This window comes from Lycium barbarum, chromosome 3 (assembly GCF_019175385.1).
Source record: "Lycium barbarum isolate Lr01 chromosome 3, ASM1917538v2, whole genome shotgun sequence".
Classification (NCBI taxonomy): domain Eukaryota; kingdom Viridiplantae; phylum Streptophyta; class Magnoliopsida; order Solanales; family Solanaceae; genus Lycium; species Lycium barbarum.
This window is the reverse complement of record NC_083339.1, coordinates 945,216-966,079: the sequence shown is the minus strand read 5'-3', so window position 1 is coordinate 966,079 and position 20,864 is coordinate 945,216. Positions and strand designations below refer to the sequence as shown.

Below are 20,864 nucleotides of genomic sequence, written 5' to 3'. Positions count from 1 at the left end.
TACCGGTGAAAAAGAATAAGTAGTCAACGAAGTAATTGAGATTCTAATTATTCGGCAATTGTGCTGACAGGAGGTAGTAAGTATCGAGTAACGAACGAGTATTCAATAAAATAGTTGAGATACTTGTATTAGTCTGTGTACACTCTACTTTCTCTAGACTTCACTTGTGAAATTATACCGGATATGTTGGTGTTGTTGTAGTTGTATTGGTGAGAACATTAAAAAGCAAAAATAATGATAATTTTTTCTCATATGTAAATTTTGATGGACAAAATTACTCAAATATGTTCTAGTTGAAAATAACAAATAGGTGTACTAAGGACACGTTTGGCCATGAAGTTTTCTCACCTTTTTTCTTTTCGGAAATTATTTTACTTTATTTGAAAATCATCATTTGATCCTGAATTTGAATAACACTAAAAACTTATTTTCAATTTTTTCAATACATTCAAACAATCAAATATTCTTTGCAAAATCTATAACCACACACAACTCCATCGTCAACTCCAACTTTAAAATTTCAAAAAAAAAAAATTAAAATATTTAATTTTCAAAAAAAAAAAAAAAAAAAATTTAATTTTCATGGCCAAATGGGAGATACACAGAACGCAGATACCACGGTTAATAAAGCAAAACTTAATGACAAAGAGTGTATAATATCGCCCACCATATAGTATAAATCATTCCCCCAAAAACCTCTCAACTAATCAATCATAAGTATAGTAAATCTAGAAATCATTTTTATTCCAATTCCAATGGAGCAACAGAGTCAACCACCACCCACAAATTCAACACCATCCACTCCACAACCACCTGAACAACAACAACAACAACCTCAACCACCACCATCTTCTACAACAACCACTACATCATCACAACCAGTAACCCTAAACCCTACTAAACCCACTACTACAGCTCAACAACAAAACCCCACTTTACAAAACCCTCAACAAACAACAACAAGACAACCTCAAACATTTAATAACAACAACAGACCATGGCAACAACAACAACAACAGCAACAACAACAACAACCTTCACCATTTCAACACTTCTCTTTACCCCCACCCCCACCACCACCCCCACCTCACTCTTCATCATCATCTTCTTCTTCTTCTACCTCGGTTTCTGTGCAGAACCCTAGAGGTGGTGGTGGTATGGCTATGGGTGTGCCAGCTCATCATCCATCTAGTTCTTTTTCGTCGTTAACGCAGCCTTCTTTTGGGCAGCCCACCTCAACTACTACCTCGCAGGTATTAAAGCTTAAGCATTTTTTTCTTCAGTTTCTTGAATTTGGGTGTTTAGTTTAAAGCTGAGTTTATTTTAGTAAATTTAAACTACCTCACAGGTATTAAATGGCAATTTTCTGTGTTAATTCTTGCCTACTAGATTGTTTTTGGTTCTTGAACAGCAAAAAGTTTGCAATTTTAGCCTACTTTACAGTAAAAGATTAGAGGAGCACGCAGCGTAGTAGCCTAAAGGGTGTGTTTGGTTTTCTAGAAAATGTTTTCTTGGAAAACAAGTGGAATTTTTTAAACTTATTTTCTAGTGTTTGGCAAGTAAGCAAACGAATATTATCCCAGAAACATTTACTATAATGTAATCTAGCAAAACAATATGGAGGTGGGATGGGGTGGGGAGTGGGGGTACGGGGGTGGTGGGTGGGGGCATTGGGTGGGTTGTGCCATCACCGCCGCCGCCACGTCAGCTCAACAGCAAAATCCTTTAGGACTTCACAAAACCCTCAAACAACAAGACAACCCCAAACCTTTAATAATAACAGGCCATGGCAACAACCTTCACCATTTCAACACTTTTCCTTACCTCCTCCACCACCACCACCTCCCCCTCACTCATCTTCATCTTCTTCGTCGTCGTCTTCGATTTCGAGTTCTTCTACGGTTACTATGCAAAACCCTAGAGCTGGTATGGCTAAGTTACTTGGGTGCGGATCTAGGGGTCGGATCCTTCATGATCTAAGTTTTATGATTCGGGGATACGGATCCAGGTATGGATACGGGGGCTGGGATTCGGGTAAAAGTAATTCAAATATCTAAAAGTAGAGTTATAAAAATATGCCCAGAGTGGATTATTTATAAGGAAAAGAATGCACAAATTTTTTAGAGCAAGTTTGAACCTGTAATTATTTTTAAGTATAGATGCATCTACTTACTATTTTTTGGTGTAACATGGCTATTGAAAATGATATAGAGGTGTAACATGGCTATTGAAAATGATATAGAGGTGTAGCATGGCTATTGCAATAGCCCTAGCTTTGTTGTGATTTCAGAAATCATCGTCTGTCTCAAATTTCCCTATCAATTTTGGTCATAGTACCTAAAATCGTTTGACCAAATTGGGTACGGATCCCACACCCACACCCACGTCGTGTCGACACGGGTGCCCACCGAAACTGATGAGTGTGAATAGCTTAGTGGTATGGCCATGAGTGTGCCAGCTCATCACCCTAGTAGTTCATTTTCCTCATTGAAACTGCCTCCTTTTGGGCACCAATTTGGTGGGCCCAGTTCAACTATTTCACAGGTATAAAGTTACAATTTTCTGTGCCAATTCTTGCATGCTAGATTGTTTTTGGTTCTTGAACAAGTAAAAAGTTTGCAATTTTATCCTAATTTATAAACTAATCTGCTAGGGGTAGGTTTCTGAAGATCATTTAATATTTAAACTTGAAAGCTGAAGGCTGTAAATTTACTGAAAGAAGATTAGAGGAGCATCCAGGGTAGTATCCTAGCAGTAGATAAGCAGATATGAAGACCATGGAATGCTGTTCCGAATCCCCAGCAAAAGCAGAAAAGCTCTTAAATAGTTGAGGTGTGTGTCTCAGGTTCATGACAAAAGAAACAGCAGGTGATTTCGTCCCATCTATACTAGCCTAGGTGGACATAGTTACCTCATACTGTTGCCGATGTTGGTGGGAGGTGGCAGGTATCTGTTTACTGGAAATCGGTTTAGTTGAATTTGTGTTCGTGGTCAAGGACACGTGGACCAAAGTGACCAAAAAAAGCAATGTAATATGCAGTTAAGATTAATATAAACGGAAAAGAAAAGAGTTAAGAAGAGCCTGGGCCGTGTTTAAGATTTGAGCTGGTGTCTCCGGGCTGACTATGAGTTGCGGTGCCAATTCAGCCAGATGTAAATGAAAAGTAATAACAAAGTGATTATTGAGTATTTCAGCTGTATATATCTCTTGAATATCGTGTCCTTTAAAATGAAATGATAAGTCCTATTTATACTTTGGATAAGGGGTACACATTCCATGAATTGTGCCTGGTAATAATACGAATTAATGCCACCATAATGATAAATAATAAAGAGGACAATAAAGCTCATTAATGTCCCGTGGAAGGTGCAAGGTCTATTTTTAACCATTGACCGTTGCCTACCAACCGGTGTCAACTTATTTCAACGAGTATCCGGGTCCTTTAATGTCTTCGGATCTGTTAGGTCTCCTCCGGAGGCCTTGTATGCTGACCTGTGTCTGAGTCACACCTGCTGACACGTGTTACCACGGCATTCGTCTGTTGTTCTACGAATTTTACCCAATATAGTATCCCGTGGAATGAGTCCAAGTGCTCGCAAGCTGGTAAACACTACGGTTATAGGAGAAAAAAATAGTTGAGGTGCGTGCAAGCTTAGCTCGAATGTTGCTGTTAAAAAATAAGATAGATGAGTACCATGCGACGGCTAGAATTCAAACAATTTGCTTTCACCATATTATTAATATTTCCATATTATTGGGTAATAGAGAATCAATATCGAGTCTTTAACATGTGTAGGACGTAAGGGCGGATGTAGACCAATTAGTTCAAGGCAATGGATTGTGATTCTAGTATTCTACCGTTGAGGGTTCAATCTCTGTTGTTCACCTACTTTTAATTTCAGAAGCATAATACAAAGTACCGCAGTCAGTACCAGGGCAAAGAGCTTAACATAACTGCGATGGGGATAATTGCCATGATATTTGAAAATTATGTATATATATATTGAGTTGGGATTGAGGAATTTGTTTTTCACAGTCTGGTCCTTTCTATGTGTCACTTTAACCATCACTTTAGAAAATTAAGAAGGCATTACGGAGCTGTTTGGACATCACAATATTTGGAATATTTGAAAAAATATTTGCAGATACGTGTTTTTGGTTTACAAATTGTAATAGTTTCTCAACTTCAAGTTGAACTTGGCTATTTGAAGTCGAAAAAGTAAGCATTAACATTATTTGAGTAAAATCTTAACTGTTGGGGAACTCTCAAGGTTTCAAGCTTGGCCCAAAATGTTTTGTTTTCCCCCACATTCATTTCAAATGATATCTAAACACAAGTTCATCTTCAAATTAAACTCCACTCAAATCAATATTTGCAAGTAATGGCCAAACAGTACAATTTTTTTTTTCAATTCCACCCTTACTACTCAAAGGCATAGTCATATTCTTTTAATAAGTTCCAAGGCATATAGTCATCATTACTCATATAAGAAAGAAATAAATGTATTTTGGTCAAATATCCCTAATGATTGGTGCTATTAAATGATTTTCTTACTGGGTATGCCAAAACTTCAAACGACCGAAAATGACCTGAGGGAGTACTAAGTAGTAAGACCAGACATATAGTGATTCAAGTTGCTTCATTTAGTATTCATTATTGTATCTTATATAGAACACTGAGACGCAATTCACGAATGTTAGGCGATTTTGTATCTTTGTATTATGAACATGGTTCTTTGAGTTAGGAATTTCGGTACTTCGAATTTTTGTCTGCATTCACGCCCCTGGCTTCTTGATTTACATTTTGTATTGGATATTAACTGATTCAACTGGGTATGTTGTTGTTATTGTTGTATATTAACTGATTCTTGTTGTCTGTAGGTAAGACAACCTATACAAGGAATGCATGGGATGGGAATGATGGGATCGCTTGGTTCAACTTCACCAATGCGTGGACCCGCAGGGGTTCCTCCTCAGCACTTGAGGCCTGTTCCCTCTTCTCTTAGACCTCAGACGAGCATCAGTAGTCAGTCTGCTGCTACACAGGTTAGTAATTCTTTACGAGAGAGAATCATTTCTTTGTACTTCCTTTTTACGAGAAAATGACAAAATGGTCCCTTATCTTTGGTAGTAGGTTCAAAATAGTCCCTTGAGTATCAACTGAGCAGTTTTGGTCCTTTAAGTTTGACAAAAGTAAGCACTTTTGGTCTCAGTCAAATATTTATCAAACTCTAATTGTCAAAATTTAATGGAACTGTAAAAATAGAAAACATTTAACGGGAACTCACATTGAAGTACATATTTGTAGTTTATATTATAATTTTTGGTCTATTTCAAGAGTCTGGTGCAACTTTCCAGGGTGTAAGTTAATTTATATTCTATTTTTGAGTGGCAGGTGTAGTTTTTTTTTTTAATGTTGCGGTTTCTAAAATTTTGATGAAATTTCTGGTGTTTCTGGTTAATTGTTTTTTCCGTAGTTCCAGTTAAATTTAACAATCAGAGTTTTGTAAATATTTGGCAGAGACCAAAAGTGCTCATTTTTGGCAGACTTAAAGGACCAAACTGCTCACCTGATTTCTCTCCTTTTTACAATTTAAGTTCAGGTAGCTGTGAAATATTGAGGTTATTTGGTTGTTTACCATTGCAGAATTTTCAAGGCCATGGCATGTTGAGAGTTCAGTCAGTGGGTTTTCCTTCATCCCAATCACATACTACAACTACCTCTCAAAGTCCAAGGTCCCTGAATCAGCCATGGTTATCGTCAGGAGGACCGGGGAAGCCTCCTTTGCCGACGACGCCCTCATTGAGACCTCAAATTAGTCCTCAATCTTTGCATCAAAATAGGTCCCATATTCATTCGCCACATCAGCAGCATACTGTTACTACTACCACATCCTCTGCCCAACAGTCACAGCCTTCAACCTCAAGTCAGTCCCATGATCATTTGGGCCCACAGATGCCTCCGTCTAGGATTCAACAATCATTATCTAATCAAGCACTTGGCCGGGGCCCGGGATTAGGAATCCAGAGACCTTCGTCATCTCATGCATTGATGCAATCCACTGCGGTCCAGCCAGGACCTCCTAGTAAAGCTGCTACCACTTTAGAGGTGGGGGATCCTTGTAATAGGATTCTAAGCAAGAGAAGCATCCAGGAGATTGTGACCCAGGTTAGCGTGCACATGCTAAACTTGTCGTCACCGCATTTCTGAGAATATTTCATGATCTACCTGATTTAGATTGTCCTTTTTGCTTAGTTTAAAAAAAAAAAGGTCCTTTTTCTTAGTTTAAAAAAAAGTCCTTTTCTTGAACTTATTCCGAGAAAATGACAAAAATGGTCCCTTATGTTTGAGGGTAGGTTCAAAATAGTCCCTTAAGTATGCATTTAACAGTTTTGGCCCGTTAAGTTTGCCAAAAGTTAATGCTTTTGGTATCTGTCAAATATTTACCAAACTCTGTCCAGTAGATTTGACGAGAACTATGAAAGAAAAAAAAAAGTTAGTGGGAACACACAGTTAGAGGTACTACTTTTGTAGTTTTTGCTACTTTTGATTTATTTCTAGAGGTTGATGCAACCAACTTTTTGAGGCATAATTTCTGCTATTTTAATATTTTTTTAGTGTCTAGTGGTTTTGTGTTGCATATTTTAGGATTTGATGAGCCTTTCTTGATGTTTATTGGTAAATCTTTTTTTCCCTCACTGTTTCCATCAAATTTAACGAACATAAATTGTTAAATAGTTAACGAAGACTAGAAGTGTAACTTTTGGCGAACTTAAAGGACCAAAACTGTTAAATGCATACTTAAGGGACTATTTTGAACCTACTCTCAAACATAAGGAACCTTTTTTTTTGTCATTTTCTCCCATTTTTTTGTAAGTATTCAACTACTCCTGTATATATTGATGGAATTTAGAGAGAACATATGTTCAGGCTTACTGTCTTCACTATGTCGGCATGTAGCTCATAGCTGGTTCACTTCACAACGTTAATTTCCTGCATGGTATTTTTTGCTTGTCAAAGGATGAGGGCCGTCCAGGTTTCCACCATAAATTACGAATTTGCATATTTCTCGTTTGATTTTCTTATCAGCGTTTGGACTTGGGAATGAGGTGTAGTTGTTGTTGGTTTTCTTATCAGTACTACTATATGATTTAGAGCAAATATACCCTCCGGTAAAAAAGTGGCCTGTTTATACCCCCTGCTGTTACACAAATGGCTCATATATACCCTTTTTGGTTGACGGATGTGAAAAAATCGATTTTAAATTTATCATTAATGATTTTTTTTTATTAAAGTACAAGCAATGTGAATTTAATTAAAGGGAAAAGGGTCAGATTTGTTCCTCTGCTTTCAAAAATAGTTTATATTTAACTTATGTTTTACTATTTGAATAAAAATACCACTGGTTGATGTTTCGGTAAGAGTTTCTGTTTTGGCCCAAATAACTTCCTAATGTGGATAAGCCAGGAAAGAAAAGGAGGGCAATCATGTTTAATTCTGAGGTGTATAAATATAATAGTAGCAGCTTTGTCATTCATAGTCAACTTGGAAAGTAAGCGAAATATCTTTAGCATTTTGTCTTCTTTGTCTCTCCTGCTATTTGATTTTGGTATCAGGAATCTGTTTATTCTCTTTGCCTTGATGATCCATTTGCTTGACCTGCACTGTCCTTTACAGATTGATCCATCAGAGAAATTGGATGCTGAAGTTGAAGACATCCTCGTTGATATTGCAGAGGAATTTGTGGAATCTGTAAGTTCGTATTCTAGTTGTTTCACAGTGAAACATTACTTTCAATCTGAAATCTTACCCCACAATCTCATAGGTTGGGACTTGCTTTGATTCTCGGAAGTACTCTAGCGGGGTTGAAGTTTTGGCCTTGCTTTGATAGGATAAAGCTAGCTTGTTCGTTTTCATAGATAATTTTAGGGTTGGCAAAATTAGCCCATAGAGAACATGATCGGTCCAACCCGTTCAAGTTTGACCCGCCCATTTGTTAGCTCAGTCCATTTTAGCATAACCCATTTTAGCCCATCTAAATGTAGCCCAAATTCATCCATAGAGACCTTGCCAAAATATTATAAAAAGACATTTTTTTTAAATTTATATGTTATGTATACCTATAATAGAGAAAAAAAAAATAGTTGTATTAGGTACTTAGAAAATTATAAAAGAACAAACAAAGAAATTAATACTCTGTAAGAAGTGGGCGGGTTCGGTTATGACCTGCTTTTTAGCCCAGCCCAGCCATTTCAGCCCAAGTAATTTATGGATGGGTCCTTGACGACTGTGTTTGTGCTTGACCAGATTACCACATTTGGCTGTTCATTAGCCAAGCATCGAAAATCCAATACTTTAGAAGCAAAGGACATCCTTCTGCATCTTGGTAAGTTACACCTTCTATTCCTGACTGGTCCAACGATATATGCAGTACCTAAGTTAATTTAGTTTCCTTGATTCAGAAAGGAATTGGAACATGACCCTCCCAGGATTTGGTGGCGACGAGATTAGGACCTACAAGAAGCCGGTGAGTTCAACTATTCCTTTATCCTAAAAGCATCAATACATATTTAGATTTTATCGGGAAGTTACTTTCTTGTGATGTAATATTTATTCAAATCTCTTCTGGTTATCTGATTGTTTCAATTTTGGTTTCTCAGTTTACAAGTGACATCCACAAGGAGAGAATTGCAGCAGTAAGTTAAAACTTCTACTTTCCCGTCTTTGTTCGACAAAAGTTCCTATGTATGTTCATAGCCCAAAACGAAAGTGAGGTGTTTGATTTTGATTGGTTGTTTTTACATTTCCATTTCAAGTGTATATGTTACAACAACAACAACCCAGTGAAATCCCACAACGTGGGGATTTACATGTATATGTTAATTGTTAAATATTGTGGTTTCTGGCTATGTTTCTCGGACTCAACTAACATGCTGCCACACCCGCGTTGGATCTTCCAAGAAGGCACTACTTTTGGAGGATCAGACACGTAGCCAACGGCATTTTTGAAGAGTCCGAGCAATGTAGGTTTTTGGTTGCTATTATTTGCTGATCGGTCGTTGTTCTTTTGGCAGATAAAGAAATCGGCTCTAGCTGCCGAGATGACAAATGCAAAGGGCTCAGGACAAGCTGGTGGGAATATGAAAAGCCATTTGGCAAAGGGTGCTGCTAACATTTTGGGTTCCCCTCCTAATGCCAAGACATGAAAGCTGTGGTGAAAACAAAAAGCAGGAAATTGTGATCTAATGAATTTTTTACTTACTGCAGTACTGCACAGTGAAATTTGGATTAAATCTTTTTACTGCAATCTCAAATTCAACACCCTAACGAGTATTGAGAAAAGATTTGAAAATCTACTACCTATTTACTTTGAGCTTCAAATGGGGAAAATGTGGGATGATTTTGTAGATTGTCATGCCTTATGGTGATATTTCTCACATGTAAATATTTTAGACAAGATAATACACATCCATTTGTTCGATCCTGCTAAATATGTATTGACCTATGTGAGATTTTATCTTTCGATCTAGTAGATTAAACCGATCTAGTAGATTAAACGAAGGTAAACACTCATGTAATATTGACTCAATTGTCGATAAATCACTTGTATTTTAAAAATAACACTTATTATTCAGTTTTGTTTGGTGTTGAAAAGTCACTTGCATGTTGCATCATCCATGTGCATGAGAAATTATTGAATGGATTATTGACGGTAGTTTCATTTAATTTCCAGGTCAAATACATGTGATATAACGTGCAATAATTTAGGGCCAACAACTTTGTGATAGTAAAATAATTTCTTTAACTTATTCTCATTGTTAAGTCGATCAAATACCAACAACGATCACGTCCTGTCATTTGTTGCTTTGGGGTCTTACCTTCCTTTAAAGTTTTATTTGTTTATTGTGTGGACTGTAAGTTAGGACTTTGGAGAAGTTGACAATTATTGGTGGCGTGAACCTACGACTTTGATTGTCACTTACTTTTTGTAGAAGTTAGGACGTCATTCCTAGCAATAACCACTGAGATCTTATTATGCTCATAGTTTATTCAACTTGCAGTTAATTAGGTTATTTACTTTTGCTAGAGTATTTTCTTGCGGGCGACGTAAGTGGTGAAGGCTCTTTCCTTTGCACTTGATAAGCTTTCGTTGTAGCCAAACTTGTTGTTAGCCAATCAATTAGAGTCAAACTTTGACCACGATTTGTATATCGTCTATGTGATTACATCATTTATTGTGCTTGAATCTTTGTTCATAAACGTTGTGGGGAAAATAGTTTTCATGAAAAGAAAATCTTCGCTCCATTTAGCTTTATCTAGTCTTTAGGGGTAATTTAGTGGTAGGTTCTATAGGAAATGGATGATTCTATTTGGCCAAATACCTAATGATAAACTCCTATAATCTTTTCATTACGGTATTCTTGAATGTACTCTTGGATAAGAAGCCTAAAATTCCAAGAACATGTAAAAGATGTCAATTGGGTCCGAAATCATGTTTTTGGATCAACATATTTGTCAAAATCAAATTTAATATATTAAATTAAATCTAGAGATCTCTTGAGCCATATTTGAAAATAATTTGTTGGAAGTTATCAAACATTGATAGTTACTGGGTTAAAAAAAATATATATGTACCAAACCTAAAACAGAAAATTAAAAAGAAATCGCACTATGCATTGGTAGTAGTACCTTTTAAGCGGTTAACCAAAGAACATATACCATGGAATAAAATCTCGATGGAATAGAATATATGAGAAGTGAGGATCAAAAAAAGTATTATGAAAATTAAGCTGTATATAAAAATTAATTCAAAGTGGCTTAACATTACTGGCCTAGGTTAATTATACCTTTGAAAATACAAGTATTGGATAAAGTGATTAAGGATTAGATTAATACCATGCACCTCTCGAAATTATCACCAACTTTTCCCTAATTTGGATAACTTTGTTATATCTAAGATTTGATACTAAATTTTTTGAGATATCGAAGATGTTATATGAAGATCAAGAAAAAGTTGATAAAATCCTATCAGATTATGAATTTGTGTCCAATTTTTATATTTTATGTAAAACTTCATAGATTTTACACTTTAATTATAAAGAGTTACGAGTCTAACCATTTTAACAATGCCATACGGGCTTGCGAGGTCTTCTAGGCTATAAATATAACAAATTGGTGAATCGCGAGAACTTCCAACAACCAAATTATAATAATATTTTTTTAAATTGCTTAAACGTAAGTTATTTCAATAACACTAACAAAAGCATAAATTGCTAAGTACTATCTAAAGTATTTTAAAAAAAACTTTATTCGACAATTTTCTTTTTTTAATGAAACGTGTGCATACTCTCCACCTATGTTTTCAATTTTAATAGGATTTGGAAACGTGAAATTGAAATTGTGTTGGGTGATATTCAACTTATGCGTCCAATCAAAGCGACCATCAAAAGTTGCATTAGAGCAATAATTATTCATTCATCCTTAGCTAAAAGTTTCGAATTCGAGATCTGAGAATGAAATCATCTTTTAAGAAGCGTTTTATCATCAATGTGTGACTTACCAGATGATAGTATAAATTTATTGAATCCAAAATGGATACTAGACATCATATAAACTAAAAATAAAAAGAAGAACACAAAGTGAATCAAATTGGGATACCAATTTACCACTATGACTAAGCCACGTAATCTTACCTACTATTCTTTCCCAAACCCATATATATTCACACACATAACACACAAAAATTGACTTAAACCAAAACAAGAAAAGTAAGGTGAAGCATAGTTTTTAGAAAAATTCAGCTCATCATCAGAGCTGACTCCACAAACTCTATCCACATTTTTTTTTCTTATTCTATGATTTGATTGTTATTATATTTCACTTTTCATTGTCCAAAATAACTTTCTTATTCTATGATTTGATTTTGGCCAAAATAACTTCCTAAAGTGTATAAGCCAGGAAGGAAAAGGAAAGCAATCATGTTTAATTCTGAGGTGTATAAATATAATAGTAGTAGCCTTGTCATAAATTTTGTGGGGAAAATAATTTTCATGAAAAGAAAATATTCACTCCATTTAGCTTTATTTAGTCTTTATGGGTAATTTTGTGATAGGTTCTATAGGAAATGGATGATTCTATTTGGTCAAATACCTAATGATAAACTCTTATATTCTTTTCATTGCGGTATTCTTGAACGAACTCTTGGATAAGAAGCCTAAAATTCCAAGAACATGTAAAGATGTTAATTGGGTCCGAAATCATGTTTTTGGATCAACATATTTGTCAAAATCAAATTTAATATATTAAATTAAATCTAGAGATCTCTTGAGCCATATTTGAAAATAATTTGTTGGAAGTTATCAAACATTGATAGTTACTGGGTTAAAAAAAAAATATATGTACCAAACCTAAAACAGAAAATTAAAAAGAAATCGCACTATGCATTGGTAGTAGTACCTTTTAAGCGGTTAAACCAAAGAACATATACCATGGAATAAAATCTCGATGGAATAGAATATATGAGAAGTGAGGATCAAAAAAAGTATTATGAAAATTAAGCTGTATATAAAAATTAATTCAAAGTGGCTTAACATTACTGGCCTAGGTTAATTATACCTTTGAAAATACAAGTATTGGATAAAGTGATTAAGGATTAGATAAATACAATGCACCTCTCGAAATCATCACCAACTTTTCCCTAATTTGGATAACTTTGTTATAGCTAAGATTTGATACTTAGAGCTTGTTTGAATGGCTTAAAAAAAAGCAGCTTATAAGTTAAAAACAACTTATAAACTGCTTTAGATAAGCTAAGCCAAATGGGCTCAATTATTTTTTTAGGCTTATTTTAAGCACAAAATGACTTTAAGCTGGCCAGCCAAACACTAAAAAAAAAAACCAACTGAAAACAGCTTATAAGCTGTTTTCAGCAACTTATAAGTCAATCCAAACCGGCTCTTACTAATTTTTTTGAGATATCGAAGATGTTATATGAAGATCAAGAAAAAGTTGATCAAATCCCATTAGATTATGAATTTGTGTCCAATTTTTATATTTTATGTAAAACTCCAAAGATTTTACACTTTAATTACAAAGAATTACGAGTCTTACCATCTTAACTATGCTATACGGGCTTGCGAGGTCTCCTAGGCTATAAATATAACAAATTGGTGAATCGCGAGGACTTCCAACAACCAAATTATAAAAATATTTTCCGAAATTGCTTAAACGTAAGTTATTTCAATAACACTAATAAAAGGGCAAATTGCTAAGCACTATCTAAAGTATTTAAAAAAAAAAACTTTATTCGACAATTTTCTTTTTTTAATGAAACGTGTGCATACGCTCCCACCTATGTTTTAAATTTTAATAGGATTTGGAAATGTGAAATTTAAATTGTGTTGGGCGATAATCAAACTTATGCGTCCAATCAAAGCGACCATCAAAAGTTGAATTAGAGCGATAATTATTCATTCATCCTTAGCTAAAAGCTTCGAATTCGAAATCTCAAAACGAAATCATCTTTTGAGAAGAGTTTTTTCTTCAAAGTGTGACTTCCGGATGCTACTAATATAAATTTATCAAACCCAAAACAGATACTAGACATCATCATAGATTTAAAAAAAAAAAAAAACATAAAGTGAATCAAATTAGGAATACCAATTTACCACTAGGACTAAGCCACATAATCTTATCTACTATTCTTTCCCAAACTCCCATATATACATTCACACACATAACACACCTTATAAATACACAAAAATTGACTCAAACCAAAACAAGAAAAGAAAAGTATAGTTGAAGCATAGCTTTTAGAAAAAATTCAGCTCATTATCAAAGCTGACTCCACAAACTCTATCCACATTTTTTTCTTTCTTATTTTGGTTATTATATTACACTTTCATTGTCTATATTAGGTCCCAAAAATTCCCCATTTTTTTAATCCAAAAATTTCCCTTTTGAATTCTTGAAAACTTTACAAGAATGTCAAATTGTGATGGTGTTTTGGTTGATGGATTAGTGGCTAACAACAATTCTTTTTCTAAGCCACGTGAAAAAATCATCATTGACACTGACCCTGGCATTGGTAAAAAATTCTTCTACCCTTTAGTAATTTTTTTTTTTCAGTTTCTTGAATTTGGGTGTTGATTTTTTTGCATGATTTTTTTTTATAAATATTTTTAGTGATTTTTAGCTAATTTGTTTATCTGATGGTAATTAGGTTTTGATTTTCTTAGACAAACAAATGACTTTTTTGGTATAAACTCTTTACTTTTTTGTTTAAAGTTGGGCACTTTTGCAAAATTTCAGTTTCTTGAATTTGGGTGTTGTTTGGTTTTCATGAATGAGCTTAAAGTTCAGATTTTTAGTAACTTTGAGCTAAATTGTTTATTTGATTTTCTTAGACAAATAGATGAACCTTTTGTTTAAAGCTATGAACTTTAGCATTTTTATAAGAGTTTCTTGAATTTGGGTGTTGTTTGTTTTTTCATGAATGAGCTTAAAGTTGAGACTTTTAGTAATTTTTAGCTATAATGTTTATTATCTTGGAGTTGGGTTTTGATAATTGATAATTTTTTGTTAAAATATTCTACCCTTTTTGCTTAAAGTTGAGTTTTTAGTAATTGTCAAGCTAAATAGTTTCTTAGACAAAAAGATAGCTTTTTGGTAATATTCTTATACCCTTTTGTTTAAAGTTGGGAACTTTAGCAAGTTTCAGTATTTTTTTCAGTTTCTTGATTTTGGGTGTTGATTTTTTTTTTTTTTCATGAATGAGTTTAATGTTGGGACTTTAGTAATTTTTAAGCTAAATTGTTTATTATATTGGAGTTGGGTTTTGATTTTCTTAGACAAATGGATAATTTTTTGGTAAAATCTTCTACCCTTTTGTTTAAAGTTGAGATTTTTAGTAATTTTCAGATAAATTGTTTGTTTGAAGGTAATTGGTTTTGATTTTCTTAGACAAATAGATAACTTTTTGGTAAGATCAAAGTTGAGAACTTTAGCAATTTTCAGCATTTTTTTTTCTCTGTTTCTTAATTTTGGTTGTTGATTTTTTTTTTTTCATGAATGGGTTTAAAGTTGAGATTTTTAGTGATTTTTAGTGATTTTAAGCTAAATTGTTTATTTGATTGGAATTGGGTTTTGATTTTCTTAGACAAATTATATGTGTTTTTTTGGTAAAATTTGCTACCCTTTAGTGTAAAGTTGGTAACTTTAGCAAATTTCAGTTTTTTTTTTTCCAGTTTATTGATTTTGGGTACTGATCATTTTTAATGAATGAACTTAAAGATGAGATTTTTAGTAATTTTAAGCTGAATTGTTTGTTTGATTGGATTTGGCTATTGATTTTCTTGAACAAGTAGATGACTTTTTTGGGAAATTTTGTATGGTTTTGGGAGTTGTTATGTGAATGTGGTATCTTTTTCTGGTTTTCAACTTTGTGTATCTTAGTAGACTTAAAGATTCTTCTTTTTTGTTGTTAAAAGTGTTAAGAGAAGGGTAGATTCTGATATGGAAAAAGGGTCCAAGTTACTTTATTGTGTCCACTTTTATTTCCAACCTTTTGATTATAATAACCAGAGGGAAGATATTCTTTTTCTTTGTGGAATTTGTGAATTATGGGATTCTTTCAGTTTTATAGTGAAGAGATTCTTAGCGATAAAGCTGCTTTTTGTCATCCTAAATTAGTTTACTTTTATGAAAGTAGGCAATTAACTTTATCTATGATCTTTTCTAATCCTTCTTCATAAATTATGACACTATGTTTTGTTACTTTCATAAAGAAATAGGGAGATATTGCTATAGGCGTCTTAAGAAATTATATTACTGCTTTGACAAATTTCACAAGCTGTGTCTTTTATATTTTCTTTAATTCTTTGGAAACAACTATGGTAGAGTTTTAGTTCGGACTTTGCTTACTTTGTACAGCACTCTTGGCTTTTACCTCAGAAGTGCTATCATTAACAATAAGTAACATCACTCGTGAACGTTGAACTTCTATAATACGGAGGAAGCAAAAACAGCAAGTTCGTTGTGTATTATATAACAAAAGGACTAGATGGAATATCAATAAGAGTATGCTGTGAGCTCTATACTAGAGAGAGTAAGAAAAAAGTATCAAATAAATAAATATAATCTTTGAAACAAACTCCAAATCAAACTCAAGGCGAGACTCTCTTTGATCGGACAAAAAATGTCTTCGAGAGGAGAAAACTTAATGTAATAGCAGGACTTTTTCCCTTGAATGTTTGATTTCCTTCTTTTCTCTTCCTTTTCCCAGTGTGCCTGTTTTCTTTCATGTTGACCCAAAATCTCTTTAGTTGGCCAATTAATGCCTCTCAATTTTTTTTTAGGAAGCTTAGTATTTATCTTAGCTTGGAACGGTTTGCCCTTTCTGTTCTTAAAGAGTGAAATTTCTTTTTCCGGCAAAACACTTTTCTTAATGAAAGAAGAAATTTTCCGAGAGCATATCTTGGGGTGAGAATTTGTCATAGAAGTTGTGCTTCATTCAAGTAGAAACTAATGCACCCTTAGTAATAATGATACTTTGTGACTCATCAACGAAGAAAAAGATAAAAGTATAATACTTAGTGATGCCTGAAACTTTTTCAAAAAACTCTTTCATGTTCTATTCTCGCAAATATGGGTGATAAATCGTGCCGGTGAATGAAAGGAAAGACTTGTATCTCTCTCATAACAAGTTTTTAACAGGCTAAGTTGTGTTTATGTGTGTTTTGTTTCCAATGAGCTTCATGTTCCATGTGGGCCCCATTTGTCATGTTGGAGCTAATTATGTTTTCGTATTGATATTTAGATGACAGTATGACAATCCTAATGGCATTTCAGACACCAGAAGTTGAGATCATAGGCTTGACTACAATCTTTGGTAACGTTACTACAAAAGATGCCACTCGGAATGCATTACTTTTGGTATGTTTTTTTTTTTTGTTTGTATATTTATTTATCTAGTACCTTGTGATGAGCAGATTTTTTTTCTCTTTATTGTGTTTATGACTTCCGTCTAGTAGATGTTTGTGGATCAAGTTCTTGATTTATTACTTCTTTAACTTAATTTGCAAAATGATAGTGTGAAGCTGCAGGATATCCGGATGTTCCCGTGGCGGAGGGTAGCCCTGAACCTCTGAAGGTAATTTTGTTTTTACTTTTAACACATATTCCTTCTAGTAGTACAAATTTGTTCGCTTTGGAATCTCATATGCTATTCCAAAGAACAAGAAGTAAATGGAAAGGGACAAGTGATTGCAGCATTACTGTAAAGATAGCTAAATGGAACTAATTCCTAAAGACTTTTCTACTTTGTAGGCAGATATTATAGTAATAGATTGGAGAGAAAAGATGATGACTGCTTTTCTGTTTCATGTAATACATTGCGAAGTTCTCCATTCTTTTCTATTCCCTTTGATTGTATTTAGGTAGCTGGCTACTTTTGTATCTGGACTGCCCTTTCTATTGCCGTGATTAAGGAGCAGGGATGGGATTCTGTATTTTATTTGCACTGAAACTGTTAAAGATCTGATCCTATCAAATATACTAATCAACTGATGTACTAGAGTTGTCGATTGCTGATTGCAAAGTTATCTTGGATGACTAGAACGTCAGGACTTGGGAAAGTAAGCGACCACATTTGTATCAGGGACGAATGCAGCCTTTCGGCCATGGGTTCGGAAATTTTGCATACGAAGTATAGATATATTCCCTCCTTCCCAATTTATGTGACACTCTTTCTTTTTGGTCAGTCCCAAAAAGAATGACACCTCTATATATTTAGTAACAATTTAACTTTAAATTTTCTATTTTACCCTTTATGAGATGATTTGTAGCCACACAAATATCTATGGCTTATTTTAGACCACAAGATTCAAAAGCCGTCTTTTCATTCTTAAACTCCTACACCTTCATATAGACTAGGATGGAGGGAGTATGTAAAAATCTACTAACATCTCAACAAATATTAGACTGAACCTATAATTTTAATATTACACTGATTTCAGTGTTGAAAATCTTAGAAGTTGAACTAATTAAATTAAAATCCTGAATCCGCCTCTGATTTGTACGCTTCTCAACGTACTGTCACCTAACTTTCATATTATTTTTTGCTATAGAGAGGGGAACCACGTGTTGCAGACTTTGTTCATGGTTCAGATGGATTAGGCAACTTATATTTACCTTCTCCAAATTCTAAGAAAATTGACAAATCTGCATCTGAATTCTTGGTGGAAAAAGTTTCTGAATTTCCCGGTGAAGTGTCTATACTTGCACTGGGGCCATTGACAAACTTGGCTTTGGTACGTATCTCAAAACTTTTACAACTTTCAAGTTTCTGATTTTGCCTTGCATTTTACAAAATTTTCATCTTTATCTGTTGGCTAGGCTGTCAAGAGGGACTCTACCTTTGCAAGCAAGGTGAAGAGAGTTGTCGTACTTGGTGGTTCGTTCTTCGCTTTAGGAAATGTTAATCCTGCTGCAGAAGCAAATGTGGGTGAATTTTTTCCCATTAGTTTATATAAATTCTATCATATTCATATTGTTTTACAATATGGATCTGCTATGTTGGTTGGATCCTCCAAAACTATTGCCACACCCGTGTCTGATCATCTAAAAATGCATGTTGCAGGAGCATGCTTTAATGGTTTTTTGACCATTTAATGTCCATGCAATTACTTCTTACTTTGATATTCATCATGCAGAACAATTTGAAAAAATGTTTGGTTAGTTATTTGAACATTAATATCTTGTCATGAAAGACTTTTTTTTTAAGCTCACTGCTGTAAGCATAGTGTCATATACACTAAGTTCTTCTAGTTATTTGAGTATAATATGGGTCCCTGTGCTTGTGGGAGGTAGCAGGTATCCTGTCGAATTATTCAAGGTGCGTGCAAGTTGGCCCCGCACCAGTGTTATCAAGGGGGGGAAAAAAAAAAACTATAAATTCTTGTTGGACTGTCTGATCTCTTAAGATATATATAATATGTACAGTTGGTCCTTTCCTTTTAAGTGTATCATACATCATTTCATATATTGTCAACGTTTCTTCTTTCCCGACACTTTTGTCAAGCTTAAAAGATCATCCTTTTTTTGCATGTTCATGAATTCGTTATGGGAAGACGAAGAGTCATAGTCGTTGTAGTATTGAATCATCAATTTATTGCTGTCTTTTCACTTGCAATGTTTTCTGATGAAGCAGATATACGGGGACCCCGAGGCTGCTGATGTTGTATTTACTTCAGGGGCAAATATTGATATTGTAGGCATCAACATTACAACCCAAGTCAAATTGAAAGGTGAATGTTCACTGCTTAAATATGTCAGAAGTTTTCTATTTTTTTGCACCTTTAATTGTATAATATCGTTCACTTCTCAATAAATAGTATGCTTCCCTGGTTTTAGATGATGATCTTGAAGAACTAAAGCAATCTGAAGGAAAACACGCGAAATTATTGTGCGACATGTGCAAATTTTACCGTGATTGGCACGTGAAATCAGACGGTGTCTATGGTAACTTCCGTTCTTATATAGTTTTTGGATGATGTACACTACTTCTTAAGCCCTATGTAGCTCATACTCTCCAAAAGTATTGCTGCACCCCCGTCGGATCCTCCAAAATTGCACTACTTCGGATGATCCAACAAGCATCTGTCAGCATTTTTGAGGAGTCCGAGCAACATAACTTAAACCACTTTCTTGTATTTCTCTGGTGATCCTCTCTTATCAATTGGCACCATTTATAATTATTCGCCCGTCCTTTTTGCAGGAATTTTCCTACACGATCCTGTTAGTTTTGTGGCACTAGTTCGACCTGAACTCTTCACGTTCAAGAAAGGTGTCGTGAGGGTTGAGACACAAGGCATCTGCGTCGGGCACACCTTGATGGACCAAGGGCTAAAAAAGTAAGTATTTGCTATATTGCCCGGACTCTCTAAAATGTTGCCACGCCTGTGTCAAATTCTCCAAAAATGCACTACATTTTTTAAGAGTCCGAGTAACAGAGTATTTGAACTGATTTTGTTTCAAAATCTTTGCCTTGGGCTCCATCCGATGGATTAAAACTAATAAATTGTTATATTAGGTGGAATACGAGCAACCCTTGGACGGATTATTCCCCGGTTTCAGTTGCGTGGACAGTTGACGTGGACGAAGTTCTGAATTATATAAAGAAAACGTTAATGAAACCGTGAATACCATTGGATCTATCGGTCTCTGTCTCGTGTGAATCTTGCTCAGGGAGATCGAGGAACGCGTTATCTAACAACTTCCATTACAGCAATTGTTTTCACTCTTCTTTTCCTCCATTTTTTGCGAACTAAATAAACCCCAGTTCTGGGAAATGTGTAAAGGGCTTATAAAATGGAGGGCATTTTCATGATTCTTTTCATGTATGTATTCAAGTGGCAAACTGAAATAGGGTATCAATCAGTAATTCTTCTTTTCATTTGTTGTTGATTTCTTGGTTTTATATTTTCGTCCCGTCGTTTATTGATGCCATGTCTTAAATTTTTCCACCATTAACTAGAAGTTTCCAGTTCGAGTCTTGGAAATAGAGAAATTCTTGGTTGAGAGCATTTATCTCTTAAATGGACCTTGCACAATGTGAATCTTGATTAATCGAGTCAGTGGATTCTGGATAACAGATGATTAAACTAAAAAAACTATTTTATTCCGCCAGATAAAAGCCACCCCACCCACCCCCCACCCCCTTCTTTGAAAAATAGCCACTGTCATTGAGTTTTAATTCTACATATGAAATTCTATGACAATGTCTTGGAGTTCACATATGAAATTTGAAATTCTATAACAATAGGAATAATATTTTTCAATTACTAGGGCTAAAAAGTGGCTATT

General features: G+C 34.5%; 2 protein-coding genes across 2 annotated transcripts; both read left to right on the top strand.

Moving 5' to 3' along the window:
• Positions 1-661: 661 nt before the first annotated feature.
• Positions 662-9,640, top strand: LOC132629847 (transcription initiation factor TFIID subunit 12). Its single transcript, XM_060345237.1, has 8 exons — positions 662-1,253; positions 4,883-5,047; positions 5,649-6,170; positions 7,680-7,754; positions 8,310-8,388; positions 8,465-8,529; positions 8,663-8,698; positions 9,077-9,640. Exons 1-8 carry the CDS (start codon positions 756-758, stop codon positions 9,206-9,208), a joined length of 1,572 nt encoding a protein of 523 aa, XP_060201220.1. The 5' UTR covers positions 662-755; the 3' UTR covers positions 9,209-9,640.
• Positions 9,641-13,762: 4,122 nt separating this feature from the next.
• LOC132629844 (probable uridine nucleosidase 1) lies at positions 13,763-20,454 on the top strand. The gene is made up of 9 exons (XM_060345235.1): positions 13,763-14,088; positions 16,819-16,934; positions 17,092-17,151; positions 18,128-18,310; positions 18,396-18,500; positions 19,210-19,306; positions 19,413-19,520; positions 19,777-19,912; positions 20,092-20,454. The coding sequence occupies exons 1-9, from the start codon at positions 13,986-13,988 to the stop codon at positions 20,198-20,200; spliced, it is 1,017 nt and encodes a 338-aa protein (XP_060201218.1). The 5' UTR covers positions 13,763-13,985; the 3' UTR covers positions 20,201-20,454.
• Positions 20,455-20,864: the final 410 nt, after the last annotated feature.